This window comes from Osmerus mordax, chromosome 13 (genome assembly GCF_038355195.1).
Source record: "Osmerus mordax isolate fOsmMor3 chromosome 13, fOsmMor3.pri, whole genome shotgun sequence".
Lineage (NCBI taxonomy): Eukaryota > Metazoa > Chordata > Actinopteri > Osmeriformes > Osmeridae > Osmerus > Osmerus mordax.
In genome coordinates, this window is record NC_090062.1 from 14,204,599 (window position 1) to 14,225,723 (window position 21,125).

Sequence of the window (21,125 nt, forward strand, 5' to 3'; positions counted from 1 at the left end):
AGAGAGAGAGACGTCTCCCCTGACGATCTGTCATAAAGCAGCTCTTTGGAACAGTCGACCCCTCCCTCCCTCCCTCGTTCGCGGAGAGTAAAGACCTGGCAGCGAACCGCTTCTCTTTCAGATGTCTCGATCTTCTAAGGACACTGGAAAGTTCAAGAACTTTTATTCAAAGGGACCCTAGCGCTGTGCACTGTCTACAGACCTATGCCTCTCCGGTTATGCTCCACACAGCCAGACTCCAGATCTTTGAAGATTATGTCATCAGTGTTAGCCCTTTGCGTGGAGTATGTCAGCATTGCTGGGTCCCTGGTGATTGGGGATATAACACATCCAAAGGTCACAACCAGAGACCATCACTGAGGACATGTAGTCAGGGGTCAGACCAGGGTCAAGGGTCAGGGACATCAATTCCCCTGAAGGAAGGGACCAATTCCTTTTCTGCTGTTTTCACCCAAGTTGCCACGAAGCTTTCAAGGGTTTTTCTAGGGAGGGATCTTTGTCAGTAGTTTCAGCAGGCTGTGTATGTTGCAGGTTTAACCACAAGTCGATGCTGAGATTGGAGTTTGCATTTCACAACTCTCATTTGCATAGATTAATAAATTGTTCAAACTTTTCTTTGATTGTTTCCAAACCACTTCAAGTTGCTATTTATATTTAGAGGCTTATGTGTGATATTAAAATCCTGCCGTATAAAAAATTAACCGGTAATGAAGAAAGATGCACACTCTTTTCAATCGAGTCGAGTGTGAAAGAGGTATTAAACAACCAAGCAACCAAACAACAATACGATTACCTTCTCTGGCAAAAGAGCACTTCAATCTATCAGCATAAAGAATAGTTTGTCTTCATTACAGATAGAGGATGGACAGTAAAATAAACCCCCAGCTCTGCGTCACTCTTCTCCTTTGCCTTCCACTTGGCGCTGTCTCACTGCCCGCCCGCCTGCCCGCCTGCCCACTCTCTCACACACGCACGCACACACACACACACACATGTCCTTGGTTTACAGGTCCACCTACACTATTATTATTCAGCGTGGGCTTATCTCTTGACAGATATGCGATGGGATGTAAATTCCCTGCCTTGTTAGGGGTGTTGGGAGGTTGTGTACATGCGGTCCGGTTAATCACTCATCCTCGCATCGGCCCCTCCCCTCCCTCTGCCATCAACCCCCCTTCTCCTGACTTTGTGATGGATGAGACAGGAGGGGAGGAAGTGAGGGAGATGCATTAGAATTTGACCACATGAAGAGCATCTCCCTTTGTGATAGGTGGGGAGGTGGAGTGGGGGAGTGGGGGGGGGGGGGGGGTGCACTCGCTCATGCGTGTGGATGTCGCACGCAAACACCCAGACCCCCGACAAGCTGCCATTGGAAATGTGAGCCGTCTGTGTGTGTGTCTTGCTAGAGAGCCGGTGTTATTTAATCCTTCTCCCCCTGTGTACCGGCTCCTAACTCCTGTCTGTTGGCTGGTGGCCAGTGTAACTCTACACGTTTCATGCAGACCAGATAACAGGAGGCGCTGTCTAGGCAAGGTCCAGGAGAGCAACACGGATTTATTACATTTACATTTAGCAGACGCTCTTATCCAGAGCGACTTACAGTACATTTATAGTTTTCTAATGAATTTTCAAGGACTTAATGACCCAAAAAGTTCTGCAGCACAACTCCTCAATGAAATGATTAGTACAGTAGTGATGACACTGGTGTGTTAGATGCGGAAGAACCAGGCAGGGGGGGTGTGTGTGTGTGGTCGCCCCAGCCCTATGGCTGAGTCTCTGTCCCTGGCTGACATGCCCTGGCTGGTCCCCTGTCCCTATGTGCTGGCTGCTGGAGGCTGGCTGTGTCTCTGATAACCTTCCTGACAGACCCCCTTGATGAGCCTCAAAAGCGGCCGCTGCCTTTCAAAGTGCAACGCACGGGCCGTTATCTTCACCAACACATGCCGACCATGCAAGCGCACATAAACTCTCACTCAAACACTCACACGCACACGCACACACACACAACAGTGTGTTCCCTGCCAGCCTCCCCTCCTCTTCCCCCCTGGCCCCCCCGCTGGCCAGCCGGCTCACAGCCCTGAGAGACACCTCCCTCTGGGTAGAACCACACAGAAAAAGGGGCCCGCTGTCACCGCCCCTCCATCACTCACACACCTCTGCTTCGATTTTTAATAGGAACAGATTCTCTCTTTCACTGCAAATCTGCTCTCCAGTGAGGTGGACGGCGTGATGTGATGGATATGAGTTGCGTGTCTGAAGTGGCATTTGCAAGCCCTGTGAAGTATTCGCTCGCTGTGCCCGGTATGCTAATATCTGCGGAGGCTGCTTCGGTTTTGGAAGGACCCTAATGCACTGCATAAATATTGCAATCGACCAGCTTATTTTGAATATGCATGCAATTAGCAGGGCAAATTAAGCAGAGCTAAACAAAATTGCAGTGGGTGAAAACAAGTGGGCCACTGTGATTTATGTGGTGGTGTTGTTTACTTGGATCCCCCACCGTCAAATCAAAGAAAGCAAGATGAACAACTATCTTCTCGTGGAGTCGTTGGAAAATGTATAAACCCCCCTATGAAGGAACGTGCGAAAACAGTTACAGACAAAAGTACACAGGGACGTGATCCGGTTGTAGTTGTTTTGTTGGGCCTGAATGTGTCTAGCCTATGGGGGAGACCTAGGGGGGAGACCTAGGGGGGAGACCGGCCTGAGGGAAGGAGAGGGTTCAACAGCCAGGCTGGATGAAACCAGGCAATCCAGCCTGGAGCCACCATGCCACCCTGCCTACCGACAGGCATCCCTGGAGTGGTCGACGTCCTTGCATCATCTCTGCCCCCAACCCCGCTCTTCTGAGGGGACAGCCATCTCAGCTTCGCTCCTACAAGTCTCGCCTCAGGCTCTGCACACTCAATTGGATGAATGAAACGGTTGTGTTGATTCCGAACGGATTGGTTCCCCCCAACAGGATACTGCTGTCTGTCTGTAAGCGGCTCTTTCTCTCTGTAAACAGTGGGTTGTATGTACCAACAAACAGCGAAAGATTATGCAAACGACAGACGGCATATTGATGAAAGAGTAGGTTCAAACACTGGTAATGCAGTGTGATATCCATCTGTCAACTCCTATAGACGATGGAATGCGATGTGGGAACGTGTTCCGATGCGTGCACGTCTGCTTGTAAGACACAGCCATCCCCCGGAGACAACACGGTCGCCCCGCCTAATGTCAGCGCTTCTTAATTACAGCTAATTGCAAAGACTTTGTGACAGCTTGTATGTGGGAGAGCAATATGTTGAAGAGATGAGGTGTGCAGGCTGGAGGGTTGGGGCGGGTTGGGGCGGTAGGCAGGGGGGGATTGGGAGGCTGTCTGTGGGCTCTGTGAGGCCCCAGGGGCCTGCTGGAATGGGGTGAGCTCCAGTAGCCTGCTGAGACATCAGGGGACGGACTCCCCCCGATTCAACGCTCCTGCCCGCGCAGCAGCCCCATGAGTCACTGGGAGGATGAAGCGTCACTCATACGGGCAGAGTTAACTACAACAACCTGTACCCAACCAGCCAGCACAGGCACACGGATGGATTTAGAACAGTGTGTGTTACTGGAACAGGCAGGGCCTCCAGAGATCGTGGTGTGCAGACTACAACATTCGGAACCAGCCACAAAATGGCTTGCGTGTTTTTCATGTCGTTTTTTTTTCCTCCATGTGCTGTCATACGGCGCTGACTGAAAGATTTACATGTCACTCTTTGCTCCCTGTTCACTTTACACTTCATTTACCCGACGCTTTTATCCAAAGCAACAAATAGCGCATGTCAAAAAGTTCCTAGAAAGGCAAAGAGGGGTTACTTGGTAGAGAGACAGAACAACAGAGGGGTCCTCCAGAACCACTCAGGCAGCCATTCAACAATATCACACCTGAGCCAGGGTTTATTATGAAAAAAGGCCTGGAGGCTGTCAGCCAACTCAAACAGGTTAGAGGGTAAGGGAAATAACTGCCCCCCGGAGGGTTTGAAGCCACGTCTGCCACTTGAACTAGTTTACCTTCATTTTGACAAGGGCTGTGTGCAGGACTGGCTGTGTGACACTTCAGCGCATAATTCTGCAGTGCAGCCAAGCGCAGCTGAGCTCAACCCTGGAGATCTGCCTCCTCCTCCTCCTCGGGAGGAAGGCCACGCTAAGCACAGCCTTCGCCTTCCCAAAACAATTACACGCTAATCTGCAAATGTGAAATAGGAATTAGTCTGTGAATCGCACTGCGGCCAGGGCCCCCCGCTTCACCCCGAAAGTAGAGGAAGTTATTATATGAGCTGCTGGCACTCACGACCTCCTGCCGACCTCACTACCCTCCGGTCGGTTTACCTCTCAGAGGGAGAGGCCCCTCCCTGCCTGTTTGCAGGGACGTCTTGAGCCAGAGTTGGTGAATGGTGCTGCGAGTGCTCGTCACAGCGGGCAGGCCTGCAGCCGTGCCTCTCTGGGCTGACTCCCTGACATGTCTGTGGGGCTCCGTAATTGCTTGTCGGACTGAATATTCTCCGGTTTCCCCTTCTTCATCTGGCCGCTGGAAATCTCGTTCTCATTTGCATGTTCCACTGCAGCCCAAAGCTATCTTCCACAGGACAGAACAAGGACAAGTCCATCATGTGCTGCTCATCTGCTCGCTGAATAAAAAAGCTAGTTTGCCAACATTTAAAATCCGGCGATGCGCAGGCGGCTGTCGACACACGCTTCCAATCACACACTCACAAACACACACACACACACACACACAGACAAACACACGTTAAATCCCCAACATACACACAGACATGCACCCCTGAACGTTTGAAAATAGCAGTCAGTCAATCGCCTGAGGTGGGTGATTCTGAATTAATGGTGGGCTTTGCCTGATGACACTATAGATTCTCTCTGTAAACTGTAGGTGTGAATGTCAATATAAATATGTCTGGCCGAGTGGTTTAATGTGAATAGTTTTTTACTGTGCCCGGCAAACTGAGGTGGCAGGTTTTGGGAGCTCATTCTCAAACAAAGCACAGCTTACCACTACTATTTGTTATTATTTTATGAGGGGAAATTCAATTACAAGAGGACATAACAGAAGCGTGTGTGGAACCTGACAGGGCCACATCTCATCCCCGGATGTAGCTTTCCGGTCCTTCTGGGTCGTGTTTCTTTATTAGCCTCAGTCACTAACACTGGCTTTCTGCTGGGATGAGGCGGGGGGGGGGGGGGGGAGGAGGGGGGGGGCGGTTCTGGTCTGCATCTTATTTATGAAGCCTCTCTTGCTATTAACAAGTGGGCCATTCTCTGTGAAAGATGGCGTGTCAGAGCAGTTCTCCATTTACTCTGGTAATACCCCGTCCTGTCTGGACAGGGGTGATGCATTACTAAGGACCTACCCTATGTCTGGGGAATGTCCACTGTCAGAATGGATAGAACAGAGACTCGGTCCACTACAGAAAATTGTCTTGCTGTTTATCTCATTGTTGGGGGGGTAACTTAGTTATGAGCCTGGCTCATAGTGTGAGTTAGCAGTGAGGTACTATTGACTCCAGACGATCTTGGGGCCGGCTGAGGGCTTTGTAGCCTCATCAGTATGTTCCAGAAGCCACTCTCCTCACGGCGGAGGTCTTAGTGTTTCCAGGGGTGCTGAACTCTAATTCAAAATCCCTCGCTGTGTTGTTAGAGCGTCAAAGACGCGTGTTGAGGCCGAGGGGAAAGGCCAAAGAGCGCAGTCTCGCTTCTCTCAGGTAAACTAATATTCCTTCCCTTTCAGACCTGCTCTGCTCTACTGCACTGTGCAAACCTGTCCTGAAGTGTGTGTGTGTGTGTGTGTGTGTGGAAGGGGGTGTGTGTATGCATTTTCTCTTATTCTGACTTGGCTCTCTTTTTTTCCCTTCCTCTATTCCTCCGTCCCTCCTTCTGCTTCCTTCCTTTCCTTCTGGATCCTCTTCACTGTACATCTTTCCCATTTCCTGATCTCCCTCTCTCTCTTTCTCTCTCTGTTTCTCTTTCTCACCCTCTCTTTCTCTACCTTTTTCTCTACCTTTCTTTCTCTCTCTCGCTCTCTCTTTCTCTCTCCCTCCTTCCATTCTCCTCCTATGGTGACCGGGGCTGCCTGCAGTAGAGATTAAAGGTATCAAGGACCTGCCGTGGCCCCCTCCTGTAGGGCAGCTCAACAGCAGCCCCCCCCTCATGGAGGAGCTGGAGTCTCCAGTCTCCTCCCCCCAGGCCCAGGCCTCGCCCTCCCCCTCACCTGGGAACGCAGCCTGCGACCAGCAACACCATGGTGGGTGACGCTGTCACCATTGTCCCCTGTCTCCCCCCCCCCTCTTCATCCATTGTCCCTTCATTTCATTCTCCGTGGTCTCTCTGTCTCTTCTGTGTTCATCTCTCTTCCTCTTTCCATCACTCACTCCCCTTTTGTTTACACTTGTGATTGTATATTCATCCATCTTGATTAAGGACTTCAGAAATATGTAATGTGTGGGGAGGAATAAAGCATTTCAGGTTTGAAGTGGCTACACCTTGACAGTTATTTTCTATCTTACCTAGTTATAGTGTCTGTTATTGATCAGAGCCACTGGATCTTAAATCAGTTTGGCATTGCACATTACCTCAGTATTAAAACCACTTTTCCATCTGGATTACATGTGGCAGAAAATCACTAGCACCAGTCCAGGTTTGAAGAACGAAGGCTCATTAGTTTTAATTGTGCTGAATTGCCTTCCGAATGGGTAATTGCAGTTGCAGGTGACCCCTATTTCCTTTGTCAATATAATCTTAGCTATTCCAAATTTCTCTCTCCACAATCCATATATTTTATAGTAGACATTTCAATCTAAAGGTTTTGTGTCTCCATTTTCGAATTTATGCATTTATTTAGCATTTATGACGCTCTTAAAAGCGTATGACCTTGGTCATACTCTCTGAGCAAACAATACCGTAAGTTCAATTAGTCTCCATGTCTGCTGATGTTTGCAACTCTTCCCCACCTCACAAGCAGTGACTAATTACCAAGGAAAAGAGGAACATGTGGAGCAGAACTAAAACTCTTGGCCATTGTATCCCCTTGGGTGGGGGGGACTGTGAGCGTGACACAGTAAGAGAACACCGCTGGGTTCCGTGGGTGAGAACAGGACCAGTGAATGATTTATGCTCTCTAACTCTGTGGGAATTACTGTATGGCCCTTTGTGATGTGAGTGGGTTTAAGACTGGCGTCTGGGTGTAAGGCGATCCTCCCTCTGTCTGAACTCCCACTACATCTGGGGGGGGGGGGGGGGGGGGGGGGGTCAAAGGTAGCATCTGGGGGGGTTGGGGGGGGCAGGGGCTGCCCTCAGCGACCTCTGTAAGTATGGTTACAATCAAGGTCCCTGACCCCAAGATAACTAGGGATCCAGAATCACAAAATGGCATGCATCTCCAGTGATAAGAATGTGACACACAGAACTACTGACCCACGAGGGTTAGCATAGCCTGTTAGGTTTAGCATAGCCTATAAGGGTTAGCATAGCCTATAAGGGTTAGCTGTAGGGAACGGTGTAGAACAGGGGCGGTTGCACCGAAGCAGAACCTGTGTCTGCAGCTCAGCCTGATCAGCATTTGAAAATATTGATGGACGGACAGATACTTCATCTGCATAAAAATGTGGGGAAATTATTCGTCTGTTTGTAATGAAGAGCTTTACCCTTTGTTTTCTTACATGAATTAATTGTCTGTGATTTTAATCCATTGTCTTACCTTCCCCTGGTTTTGTCTCAGTAGAATACAAAACAATTTAATTAAAAGAGATTCCCCACCACAAAACCCCCCAAAGGTAGTGCAGCCTTCGGTGCCTTTTGAGGCTCTTTCTTTTGTCTTTGAAAAACTCATTAAAATACATTTATATATTTGATAAAAGAAACATGCCTTGACGTTGAAACCATCCGAGATTTAGACCGTTGGGCTCGTCAGTGGTGCACTCTATTTATATCACTGTAATCCTCTCAACACTATCTCATTCTACTTCCATGAGAAATGTATCTGAATGCCAGCTAAAAAGCTGGTGGTTTTACAAGCCGGCTCGCTCCCTCGGCACTGTATGGCTTCGTGCTCGGTACTTCTCGGGATGTGTCATGCATTTCAATGAGCTGCTGCACAGTTAATCATTCCACATGTCAAGCTGGAAATCTTAATTGTGACTCTGTAATACAGCAGTAGACTGAAGGATCGACCCACTGGGTAGCTAACTCTTTTTGATGAACGTACAATGAGAATTAATTTGCCTCTTAATTAGTTAAAAACAATTATAAAAAAAAAAAAAATCACTCTAATAAGGAGGTCTATGTCTTAAGAGAGAAGCAGTGTGTGGTCGAGTAAATTGTACTTTCCACAGTGGCCCTAACAGATGGGTGTCTCTTGACTGTTCTGATCCCAGAGATGTCCTTTTGACCCCTGTGGCCTGTGTTTTTCAAGGCCCTGGCCAATCGGATGCCTTTCATCAACCCCTGTTTCGCTGAAATCCTTCTGGGAGTGGTGGAATGGCTGAAGTGGGTGTATCTATCAGCTATCCATCACCCTCGGACTGACGGTTCAATCTGATAAAGAGATTCCATTTGCTCTGCTTTACACGCAATAATAGTGATGCAGGAACGCAGCACACACATACACACAGATACACTGGGGGCAGGCTTGAGAGTGAAGTGTGTGTGTGTGTGCACATCTAGATGTCTCTAACTCCCTCTCAGAACTCTTGTTCGCCTGTGTGCCAATCCCCCCTCTTCAATCTCCTCTTGTCCGTCCTGAGGTTGGGCTCAGCTGAATGAAATGGAACGAGTCTCAGGGTGACTTCCAGTGACATTCACCCTGAACCCGTAATGCAGCTTCAGTTTCAGCCATTTCTGGAGAGATGGATGGCAATCATGGCAGACACGGACTCAAACCACACTGGAGCAAATCAAGTGATAGCTTTTGTTTTGTACAGGAGCCTCACTCCTGAAATTCGATAGGTTTTTTCCTTTTTTTTATCTTTTCTTTTTTTCTTTCTTTCTTTTTTTTCCACAAACAGCTTGTGAAAGGAGTAGGTTGATGGGGTGATCCCCCCAGAGAAGAGCCGTTTGACCTGTGCAGGCGGAGGAGAGTCAGGGAAGAGGAGAAAGGGGAAAATATTTATAATCAGCTTGTCCACATAGCCAGAATGTTACTGTGCGTCAGTGAAAGTTTAATTGGGGTGTAGAGAATGTTGTGGAAGAGGGATTCACATGGGTTTTGGGAGTGGATATAAACAGTTGAGGTCAGGCTTGGCCTTGATGGCCAAACCAGTGATAAGAGGGTAGGTATGTTGGTGACGTTCCTGCAGAGTTGTTGTGGTAGTTTGACCCGTGACGCTGACGTAATGTGCATGAGATGGTATCTAAACAGGTTTTGTCGCAGGTATTAGGACAGAGAGGTGAAGTTAGGTCCTCACACACTACTTGACGTGTTCCTACCTGAAATCATTCACCTGCTCTCACGGTTTTTCTTCTCTCTCTCTCTCTCTCTCTCTCTCTCGCTCTCGCTCTCGCTCTCGCTCTCGCTCTCGCTCTCGCTCTCTCGGTCTCTCTCTCTCACGGTCTTTCTTTCTCTCTCAACAATAATCTACAGCGCTCTCTGTCTCTGATACTCTCTCTCTCTTTTACACACACACACAAACATACACACATACATGAGATAGACAGGGGAACCCATAGGTATAATAATGATTAGTATCATGTTTAATCCAAAGCAAACCAAACATATTGTAGACCACAGTCTCTCTCACACAGCAACATTCCTAGATTGGCAGGGTCTTCATGTTGTGAGCCCTGATAAGGGTGAGGCGCTGCAAATTCACACATCTTCCCTCTTCTTTCCCCTTATGTCAGTTTCCATGGAAACCATATGCCACGTACACATATACAATAAACATGCATTTGCCACTTTTGCACATTGTTCACAGTTGCTCACACATAAATACATGCTACATACTGGCAATGCAATCCATATGCTTTTTGACAGCCTTTCATTCGAACTAACCCATGCAGCTCACTGAAGCGACACATTGTCGGGTGGTAATTCAGCTGGACTATACAGCTGCATTATTAACTGTGACCAACGGGGCACCACAAAAGGCAGAAACCCAGATCAAAACTATTTGTATTCATTTCCATGGATTTGTGTTTAGAGCAATGCTCCAGTGGGTTCTGACCAGGCAGCTCAGACACACATGGACTCACCACAACCACCATAGACAAGGGGTTGAGGGGAGCCCCTGCTGGTTAATGATGGAATTACATCCCATCTGCAGTTGCCAGTGGTTAATGTGCTCTTCATTGAGATTTAGTTCTGAGAGTTAACATGTATCCTGACTGACTTAAGTGTTTTAGGTGGTCTGGTTTCCCATAACACATCTGCATTGATTGACTTGTTTACGGGTAGCTGTTCTGTCAGCCTCGAATGTGGGTGTGGGAAGCTGCACCTAGCAGGAGGTGTGCCTACGGGGATGTGAAATGCTATCCTCTGACTGGAGCTGTGGTCTAGACATGGACGTGTCTAGCTGCCTGTGCAGGGGCATGTCATGCCCATGACAACTCGGGGTGATGAAAGTCAGAGATCAGCACGAGCCATTCCAGAGTGAGGGAGGGAACGGGAGATGGAGAATGCTGATGAGAGTGAAGCCGGGAGACAGATGAACTCCCATCTAGCACTGTGTTAAATTGATGCCTTCCGTCTGGCTCGACTTTGACGTGCATCTCTTTAACCCTGAAGCGATCAAAGCGCTTGAACGGAGTTTGATGTTTAAGGGTGACTGCAGTTATGACTTATGGGAAGTGAGGCAGCCCTAGTTTGATTAAAACGGCATCTCTTCCAAGTCGTCACGACGATGGCGTGACATCAATTACAGAAAATAAACGCGGAGAAAAAAAACACCTAGGCTTTATTTTTGTCGAGATGGTGTGTTTGACCTTGTGACCGTAACCAGGAAGTTCTTCAGTTTCAGCTCAGCTCTCCCCTCCCAGGCTCCCCTCTCTCTTTGCCCACAAGCCTGTATGTAAACACGATGATCGTGTTGCATATTCCAGACCAGTCCGCGTCCAGCTGCTTGACCTTTTGACACCAGCCGGTGTCGTGTCGCAATCTGGACGGAGCACCTCTGATCCCCTGTGAGTGGCGTTTTGCCCTTGCAAAAAAAAAGGTTTCCAAGGAAACGGTCAATTATTTTGTTGTCCCCTGGTACTTTTAAAGGGCCAGTTCAATGATTAACCTGGGCTGCCGTTGAGCTTGTTGTGTTGTCCTGGCTCTGTGGAATGTGTACACAGTGAGGCACCATTGATTTCTGACTGCTCCGTTGTGTTCAATGTCCTTCACATGGATACGGTGTACAGGTGTGTGTGTGTGCGCGCGTGTGTGTGTGTAAACCCACTTCCGCTAGCTGTCTCCTCTCGTTTGCATGGCTCAGTGTAGCAGAGGCCTGACTACAACATGGTGACTGCTAAATAGGCTCCAGCAACTCAGTCACGTAGAGCTCGTGTTTGCAACACAAGATGCCCATTGACGTCAACTGTAAATGAAGGGCAGATCATTGATTAGCCAAGCAAAGTACTCCATGTACCACTCGGACCTTTATGCTCTGGGTGTAAGGCATGAGAAATCCATAAGCATGTCCAATAATTCATGTTTGACAGCTGTTATGTTACAGTCTGCTTTTTTATGTATTAGCGTCCAGAGAGGGACATTTTCACCGTCTGTCTCCTGTGTTACAGTCCAGTTCGATGGGGTGGAGAAGTCTCGAATGTCGCCCACCAAGGAGGGCAAAGGTCGCCCGGCCCAGCGTCACACCAGTGGCTGTCTGGTCAACACCAAGATGAACTCTCTGGATCCGTCTGCACTGGGCGAGCGCGTCGACCCCGCCATGCCTCTGGAAAGCCAGTTGTAAGTCACACAAAGAGACCGCCCTCTCCAGTTCGCCTCACCTTAGCCTTCCCGCTAGTATATCATCCCAAGTAAAGATTCACATTTTGTATCGCAACCTATTCCTTTGTTGGCTGGAGAGGCTTTGTTAGAATTTTTCTGTGAGCATTTCTATTTTATCGTTAGATTGTCTTCTGACTGGAAGACCAGTTGTTGCTATTGTTTCAAACCCACCGTCTGTTCCCCTTCCTCCTTTTCCCTCCCCCTCGTCTCTCTGGGTAGCTGGTACCACGGAGCGATCAGCAGGACCGATGCAGAGACTCTGCTCCGGCTGTGTAAGGAGGCCAGCTACCTGGTGAGAAACAGCGAGACCAGCAAGAACGACTTCTCCCTCTCCCTCAAGTAAGAACCCATTCACACACACACACACATTCACTTACATCCACGAAGCTAATTTGATTGATCATAATGTGGTTTATCTGAAAAGTAAGTATCTTATCCAGGAACGAGAAAGCAATGCACACACACACATACACGTACACATAGACACACTGATTTCAAGGAACTTACACCACATGACAGACCATTGTCGTTAAGAGGTTAGCATCGATTAAACATAACGTGCAGTAGAAGCTGAACACACCATTACTGCAGGGCCACAGCAAGTGGTGCAGAGTCAGCCTGTCCAGTATGGTAATAAGCTTCACCTTATTGACCCTTATCTCCCCTGTACCTGACGCCTCCCCTGTCCTCCCCCTCCTCCAACTAACCTTCTTTGCCCCGTCTGCTCTGATTTGCTGATGTGTCCAGACCTGAGTTAAAATTGGCCCCTCTCCCTGACCTCCGGACCCCTGCCGTGACCCTTATCCAGGTCCCTGCCGAGTGGCCGACTCTGATTGGTTTTTGTCCTGTCTGACATTTTCTGCGGCGGTTACTTTAGCGCAAAGGGACGCGCTCACCTCCGGCGCGGTCACATCTCATTGGATCAGGGAGCCGTTGGCGCCGCAGGGAGTGGGGATGATGGATGTCAGCGGGAACGAAAAGGCTCTGTACCTGACAACCAACTTCTCTCCACAGGACACACACACACACACACACTCTCGCAGACACCGGCGTACTCAGAGCATAACTACTCAGATAACTAGGCAGATCTACAGCAGTGCCTCCTCCCAGAGATCCCATTTGAAAGTCTCCCTTGCTGTGAAGATTGGGATTCTGCGAGGCAGAAAAACCCGACCAGATGTAAGACATTGCACGCTGATATTATTCATGACAAGGAGCTATTCTAGGCCTGGGAGGTGTCGGTACGTGAGGTCCTCATTTCGCCAGCCTGCTGGATCTTCTGCTGTGTCCTCCTGTCTGCTAGCAGGAGACAGGAGAGGATGATCCTGTCCAGAGCTGATCCACTCTCCTGATGCTGCCTGACTGGCTGATATTATTATGAGAGCTCTGGGACTCCCAGCCTAGAGACATTTACAGCCAATTAGTGTTGGACTTGATTGGCCAGACAAGATGTTGTTGTTGGGACTGGGGCTGAGGTAATGGCTGGGGCTGGAGCTGGAGTCGAGGCTGAGGTTGAGGCTGGGGCTACGGAACATAGGCAAGGCGTGTGTGTGTGTGTGTGTGTGTGTGTGTGTGTGTGTGTGTGTGTGTGTGTGTGTGTGTGTGTGTGTGTGTGTGTGTGTGTGTGTGTGTGTGTGAGAAAGAAAGTGTTGACCCCCCAGCAGGAGTCTTCCTGATCTGTGAGGGGTTAAACAACATGACCTTTCTGTCAGGACAGCTGCACCTCTGGCCTGTCAGACCTGCCTGCCTCATGGTTGCTCAGAGCACCACTCAGCCATAGTGGCTTTGATGAGGGCAAAGGTTAAAGCTATAAACTTTACTGTCCGGCCACAAAAAGACCATTCCAGAACAACGTAATGGGACTAATTGTGTATGGGAGGGCAATGTATCCAATCTTCCTCCTCCTGCGTCGTTGTCCTGGTTGGAAGGGAAACAGATCGAAGGGTCACTGCGATCAGGTCAATAAACGATCTGCAGTCTGATTCATGAAGATGGTGTGTTCTGTGGGCCGGAAGTGGCTCCGAGTTCAACCCCGCCATGCGCCTTCCTCGCCTGCTGCTGGGAGACCCCCGAGGCCAAGGCCAGTGACCCAACAAGGAGATCCTCCATGTCTGCCCGTGCTGAAATATTCATAGGGCCATGAAGCAGCACGTTTGTATAATGCATCATTGATGAAGGCCCAGACATCTGCGAGTCATGAGCCCTGAGAGCTTTTAAAGTGGGAGGGAGCGTTTCCCCACTTGTCTCTTTTCCCCCTGTCTCCATCTGTCTCCTCACCCCCTATTCTCCATGTCTCCTCACCCCTCGATAAGTGTGTGAGCTCTTTTTGAAACCTAAAACACATTTAGCCTACACCAGGCCCCATAGAGCTAGAGTAGACCTCCGTGCCCCCAGGGAAGGAGCTTAACACAGCCTTGGTTTACTGGATGAGGTGGGGAGGAAAGTGTTGACGAAAGGGGAAAATGGGAATTGATGCAGCCAAATGTGTTTGATGCTGTACCACATGGGGAAACTAGAAAAGATTCTGGTCGTTTCAAAAGCCAAGCTCTGATTGGACGCAGTCTGTGTACTGTGTCTTTGACTTGAGAGACACGGCAAGGCCTGTTCATCCTCATGTGTGTTGCTCTTGGTTAGTCCTTCAACGTGATCGTATTTCAACAGGGACCTTTCCAAAAGGAAAACCACACAAAACCCTTTGAGTCTCACCTCTTAGAGCCATAGGTGTGTCAATGACTTTTAAATCCACGTTTCATTCTGTTTGTGCTGCCAGCCAAGAAAGAATAATAGCCGTCCAGGATATTTCCTGTCCAATAAGACTTCAAAAGGTCATCGTTTCCTTTATGTCTTTATCTGTGGTCATGTGACTTTACCTCTTCTGATGTCATGGATGTAAAGCATTGAAAGCACCATTCATGGTCCAATTTTATATGTGACGGTAGAGATAAGAGGGGATGATTGCTGTCCGGCAGATTCATCTTTGAGGATGAGAGGGTCCCGAATCAAAGCCGAGGCCCCCGCGGAGATGCACAGCAGACCTCCCCAGTGAAATTAATCCTGATTAGAAAATAAAACCGATCTGATAACAAAACGAAAGGGCCCGGATCTTCAAAAATAGCCCCGGTTTTTGGTTATCGGCAGGAGCTGCTCCATAGCGCCGTTGTCTTGGTTTCTGCCTCAGCTGGACTGAAACACGAGGAGCATAGCTAAACGCTTGCAAGAGAATCAGCTGGGACTCTAAAAAAGCTCCTATTGAAGTGTTTTGCTGTTTAAGTGTGGGGATGTGAAACCCGAGGCCCATCTCCTAGCAGCGCAGGGAGAAAGATGAATCAAGCACACTTCCAGGAGGACTTTCAGAATGGCTCCCGGTCCAAGGAGCAATACAATACTGAGGGGATTCAGTCCTCATCTCCTCCCTGTCATGATGAAGATCTGGGTAATGACTGCTGCATATTCTGCGGAGGTTCAGTAATGGAGGAGTCAGAGAGCTGCATTAACTCCATGTTTACAGCATGGAGATCAGCTACCCTCCACTTCCCCAGCTCTCTTAAAAAACGATCATCCAGCCATTCCGTCTTTAACGCTTTCCATCTACCCCATCTCTTGTTGCATCATTTACCAGGCCTGGTTCTATCTCCCCCCACTTCTCCTTCTCTCCCCCCCCCCCCTCCCACTCCATCTCTCTAAACTGTACTGATGACTATATTATTAAACTGCCAGCCCAGTCCGACAGTCACATTCCACATCAGAGGAGCCTGTAGTTGTTAGTGTCTGTTTGGTCCAGAAAACGGCTACATCATGTTGAAATAGCTCCTTGTCTCTCGACGCTAATGAACAGAGGAAAGATTTGGTCTGGCGTCGTAATCTGGCCTGAATTAGCATAAAGCGCTGGCCGTGTGTGTTGTTCTCTGTTCCACGTGTCCTCTTGTTATTGATGTGTGTCCCTCAACTGAACCTGTTCCTCCTGCCATCGTCTCCCCTGGCATGTGTAGTCCATGTGTAATCTCCATGGCTTGCATCTCTTCATGTCGCAGTGAGACCATGTGGCCGAGGGATACACTAATGCAATTAGGAGATAAGTGAAGTATGGACTTGGTTCACATTTAAGATGCTCAGTTGGTGCTCGTGTTTTTTGTAGATAATCGGCACACTCTCCTTACTTCTGTCTGTCTCTCTCTCCCTCACACGCACACACAAACACAAGTGTACGTAGAGAAAATGGCTAGAAGTCATTGTTGAGATGTTGTTTCACAGGTTTTTGGTGTGTTGACGGCGCAAATAATACTTGCTCGGCTAGAAGAACACTTGTTCTTCCTGTTGAAGTCCTTACAGCAGGCAGTATCTTGGTCAGTGTGAGACAGCTGGATAGAGAACGAGCTGGAGAGATAACATGCTCTGAAGTCAGTGACAGGCGCTGTGTGTTTTCTTGTCTCCTTGTTGTGAAAATAGCTTTGAGATAAATGTTGTCAAAAGCAGTGTCACTGCCCCCCCTCCTCCCCCCTGCATGCTATGGTTTACCCACTGCAGCAGAAAAAAAAGACTTTTATACGGCTACATTTCTCATTAAGACAAGACTTTAGAGCAGGAGATTAGTTACAGCTGTTCGGCAAACGCTCCAACTTAGCCTAGGAACCTTTCTGGAGACACGAGGAGCTTGTAATTTGCTCTGTATTTGTTAAGCACTCTAGCCTAAGTGATTGTTCCTGGGTGCTCATTAGACTGATAGAATGGCTGTTATTGCTCAAAGTGTGAAATGCTGCTGGTCATGGAACCTGGGTCCCGGATGAATGATCACCTGTTACTGAAAACTAGAAGGTTGAAACACTTACACCTGTCCACACAACTGTATGCTAATGTCTCTCTCTCTCTGTCCCCCTCTCTCTGTCCCCCTCTCTCTGTCCACCTCTCGCTGTCCACCTCTCTCTGTCCCCCTCTCTCTGTCCCTCTGTCTCTGTCCCCCTCTCTCTGTCCCTCTGTCTTTGTCCCTCTGTCTCTGTCCCCCTCTCTCTGTCCCCCTCTCTCTGTCCACCTCTCTCTGTCCCCCTCTCTCTGTCCCCCTCTCTCTGTCCACCTCTCTCTGTCCCCCTCTCTCTGTTCCCCTCTCTCTGTCCACCTCTCTCTGTCCCCCTCTCTCTGTCCACCTCTCTCTGTCCCCCTCTCTCTGTCCCCCTCTCTCTGTCCACCTCTCTCTGTCCCCCTCTCTCTGTCCCCCTCTCTCTGTCCACCTCTCTCTGTCCCCCTCTCTCTGTCCCCCTCTCTGTCCCCCTCTCTCTGTCCCCCTCTCTCTGTCCACCTCTCTCTGTCCACCTCTCTCTGTCCCCCTCTCTCTGTCCACCTCTCTCTGTCCCCCTCTCTCTGTCCCCCTCTCTCTCCATGTGTAGGAGCAGCCAGGGCTTCATGCATATGAAGCTGTCACGGACGAAGGAGAACAAGTACATCCTTGGTCAGAACAGCTGTCCCTTCGACAGCGTGCCCGAGATCATCCACTTCTACTCCAGCCGCAAGCTGCCCATCAAGGGGGCCGAGCACATGTCCCTGCTCTACCCTGTGGCCATCCGGACACTTTAGTGAAATCACTTCCTGGGTCACGAGTCGTCAGCCACAGCCTGTCTGTTCTGGGCCATCTCACGCCCCTTAATGCTTCCACTCTCTGTCTGATTGGTCACAAGGGAGTTGTAAGAAGTGGAAGCAGAGAAGATTAATAACACATACTTTTTCCTCACACACACACACACACACACTAAGATTACGGACCTGCTCTTACTTTTGTTGTTCTTCATCTCATGAAATGACTCACTGTCACAGAATATGTCATAGATATGTTTTGTCATTTGGTTTTTGTTTGCTACAAACACCCAACAATATAGACTCATTATAGATTGATCCAATCCCATTGCTGTTGTATCCTGCCATGGCATAGCTGACAGCCAATAGCCATCCTTTTCACACAGACATTTTGTTCTACGAGTCTTAGAAACAGAACAATTATTGTTTTGTTTGTGGAACCTAAAAATTGTAACAGTCATATAACTGAAGGGATATTGTGTGGAGTTGCGTGACTTTGTGCACACTGGTACTGTTACGATGGCCAGAATTCATTATCTGAACCCACCCCGTTGTCAGAGAAACTGCAATGCCATTCGCTTTCCAAACTGATGTCTCTGTCTCGTCAGCGGCCATATTGTCTCATATCCATCACTATGTGGGTGTGCTATGGCAGTGACAGGGTCAGTAAGGTGACGTCTAGACAGCCAACAGTGTGTTGGAGAGGAATCAGCCCTGAGTTCTCTGAGCCCGTTGGCAAGGACAGGAGAGCTCGGCTTCTGAGGGCCAAATTAGCCTTTCTGTCCGTCCCCCCCCCCCCCCCGCTTCAAAATGGCTTTGCATCAGGAGAATGAAATATGCCTGCATTGTCTACCTCAGAAAATCTATTTCATTCGCCCATCTGCAGATCAATAGGTACAATGGGATTGCAGATATTGATCCTAACCCTCCTCCCCCAACTCCATCTCCGATTCCCACCAAATTGCATCTTTGGTTTAAGACTATGTTTTAATGTAAACCGGTCAGTCAAATGTTTGTTCTTTTTTTTTTTTTTTTCTCAACAAAAAAAAGAAAACAAAAAAAGGATTTTCCAGATTCCAGCATTTGTATGTATATTCACTATGATATTGTGTGATGTCAGTAAACAAATGTTTGGTTAATGCCTTATAAATGCATGGGTCAAATCAGTCCAATAGATCAGCTGAGTTACTTTTGACGATTGTTCTGTGACTGTAATTTATTAAGGGGTGATTATTGTTGCAAGTGTATTACTCCTTACTCTGTGAAGGCCTCTCGTTGTTCTGTGCCAATGTGACCGTGCTTGGACAGAGCTTGGATACCCCAACCTCATCATTTGCTGTCGGTGCTCAAGCTCCAGTTTTCAATTCTTCTCCATACAAGTCTGTCTGCCTCTGTGGCCTGACTCTGAGACACAGTCGCAGTGTCTCCTGACCAATGGGATTGTTGAGCCTCACACAAAAGACTGCGTGGAGATGTGCTGGGCCAATCAGAACGGCCCGTTTTCCAACCCAGCCTCTGTACGTTCAGCGAGATCTGAGTATAATATCTCCTCCTTTCTACTCGGTTCACCCATGTATATGTGTGTATGCGCATGTGTGTGAATGTGTGTGTGTGTAATCTCTCCTCATTGGTAAAGTCTTTAAGATTTGATCGATAGCTTGAGGGGCTTGTTAAGTATAATTTATTCCTGAAACGGAGAGACACAGACGGATGCGCCCTTTAATTCGATCCCAATTTCTGTAGGATCAGATTGTTCTCTGATATCTGTGACGTATGCTAAGCAGTCTCATAAGCGACGGTAGGACCATTCAGGTGGCAGGCGGGGACGGTACAGAATGGTTGGAATCTAAAGCTGGATTTCACTGTTATTTACAGAGAAGCATACTTCAGAGGCCTGAGAATGGCTTTGTTAGGTTGGTTGGTGAGTAGGTGAGCAGAGATGATTGAGGTGCACCAAATGTGACCTTCTGGGAAGTTAATGTGGCTGTCTGTGTGTGTCACGAGACTAGCCTGGACCTTAATAATGGACCTGGATGATGTGGCTGGAGAGGAGCAATGTATGTTCTTGTCAGAGAGAATGTTTTGGTAAAGCAAAATATATCTGTACATAGGTATGTCTACAAAAGAAGCCCCTGTTCTAGAGATAACAACACACTGTGGAAAGATGAGGCTCTTGATTCAGTTATTGCTGCTGACAGAAAGATGTTACTTTAGAAAAGACCGCCCAAGTACAACAGCCACCCTGCCTAGAGTATTTCCCCCTGGATTAGAGGAAGCAAGAGAGACAGAGGCAGAATGAAGGGGCACTCTAGAGAACAGACGAGGGTTTTTGTCTCAATCAGCAGACTCACTCTTTGCATTGTTTTGTCTCTATGGAAACCTGGAAAAGCCCTTTTCTCCCACAGAGAAGTGTCTTAGGTGTGCATGTGTGTGGGTGAGTGAGTGGGTTTGGTTTGTGTGGGTGTGTGTGTGTATGTGAACTGCCATCAGCCACTGATTTGCTCTGTATCTCTCTGGCCACAATCTGCCAGAGCATTGGTTTGTATGAGTGCTTTTGTGTACATTTTCCTCTCATGTATGTCTGCACTACTATAACATATCTGTCCCTTATCGCCAAATGTATATACTGAATGTATTGTATGGGGACATAGAGGCATCATGTTTCAAACTAAATAAAGTAGAGTTTATGAGTCCAACCACCATGTGAGCTATTTTTGTAGGTTTCATAAAAATCAACAAAGCAATTTGAAGACCTCTAATTTGTCATCGCCAGTTACCATGGTGAAGCGCCATTCAAAAGGTAAGTGCCATATGCAGCACCATAATATCTGAGAGTAAAGGAGTGTACGTGCTGTGAATAATGAAAGAAGTAGTGGGCCGCCACGCTTGTTAGCATCACTACACTGATGCTTTTGTTGTGTTGCACTGTTTTACACTCCACTCTGTACTTGAGGTTTTCACTTCCTGTATACCATCCAACCCTAGAAGTAAAAAAATACCCTCCAAAAAAAGCATGTTATCTTATATAAAAACTTATATCAGTAAGATGTACTATAACTGTTGTATATTTGTTTGTTTTTGCGGTATTATCCTATCTCTCAAGCAACATTATTCACAAAAAAGGTATATGTAGCATCCAGGTAGCTGTGGATGGCAGAGACAGGATCTGGTTTCCTGGCTGGCTGGTGTGGGTCTGTCCCTGGTGCCTGGTCACACCGCTTGGCTGGGATAGGCAGACAGACGGCATACACCCTGGCCATGTGGCTACGATACACTGGTGTTTATGAACATGGAGCCCATATGTCTGAGTGCGAAAACACACCGTCCTCGCTGTTGACATGGGAACGTGGGCTCCTCTCGCCCTGGCGTTGAGTGCCTGCTGTTAGATGGCGCGGGGTGGTGTGTGTGTATGTACGCTTCCACTGATCTTAGAACATACAGCCCACAGACAGTTCTGATCATCCTCAATTCACAGCGCACCATCCATTTCCCTGCAGCATTTTTTAGGGACTCGGTACAGAAGCAATGTGGATAAATGTCTGGAGATTCAATGCATGACAATGCAAGGAATAGGCCTAATACTGGGTTGCTTGGATTTATC

The 21,125-nt window shown here is 48.2% G+C and overlaps 1 protein-coding gene across 2 annotated transcripts in view; it reads left to right on the forward strand.

Annotated features, from left to right (window-relative positions):
* The window catches only part of LOC136955008 (SH2 domain-containing adapter protein F-like), a 70,957-nt gene extending 50,745 nt beyond the window's left edge, over positions 1-20,212 (forward strand). For both annotated transcript variants that reach the window (XM_067248564.1, XM_067248565.1), the window contains 3 exons: positions 11,752-11,920; positions 12,182-12,301; positions 17,341-20,212. In XM_067248564.1, coding sequence (XP_067104665.1) covers positions 11,752-11,920; positions 12,182-12,301; positions 17,341-17,527 — 476 coding nt within the window. In that variant the 3' untranslated portion in view covers positions 17,528-20,212. The remainder of the gene's footprint in view (positions 1-11,751; positions 11,921-12,181; positions 12,302-17,340) is intronic.
* Positions 20,213-21,125: the final 913 nt, after the last annotated feature.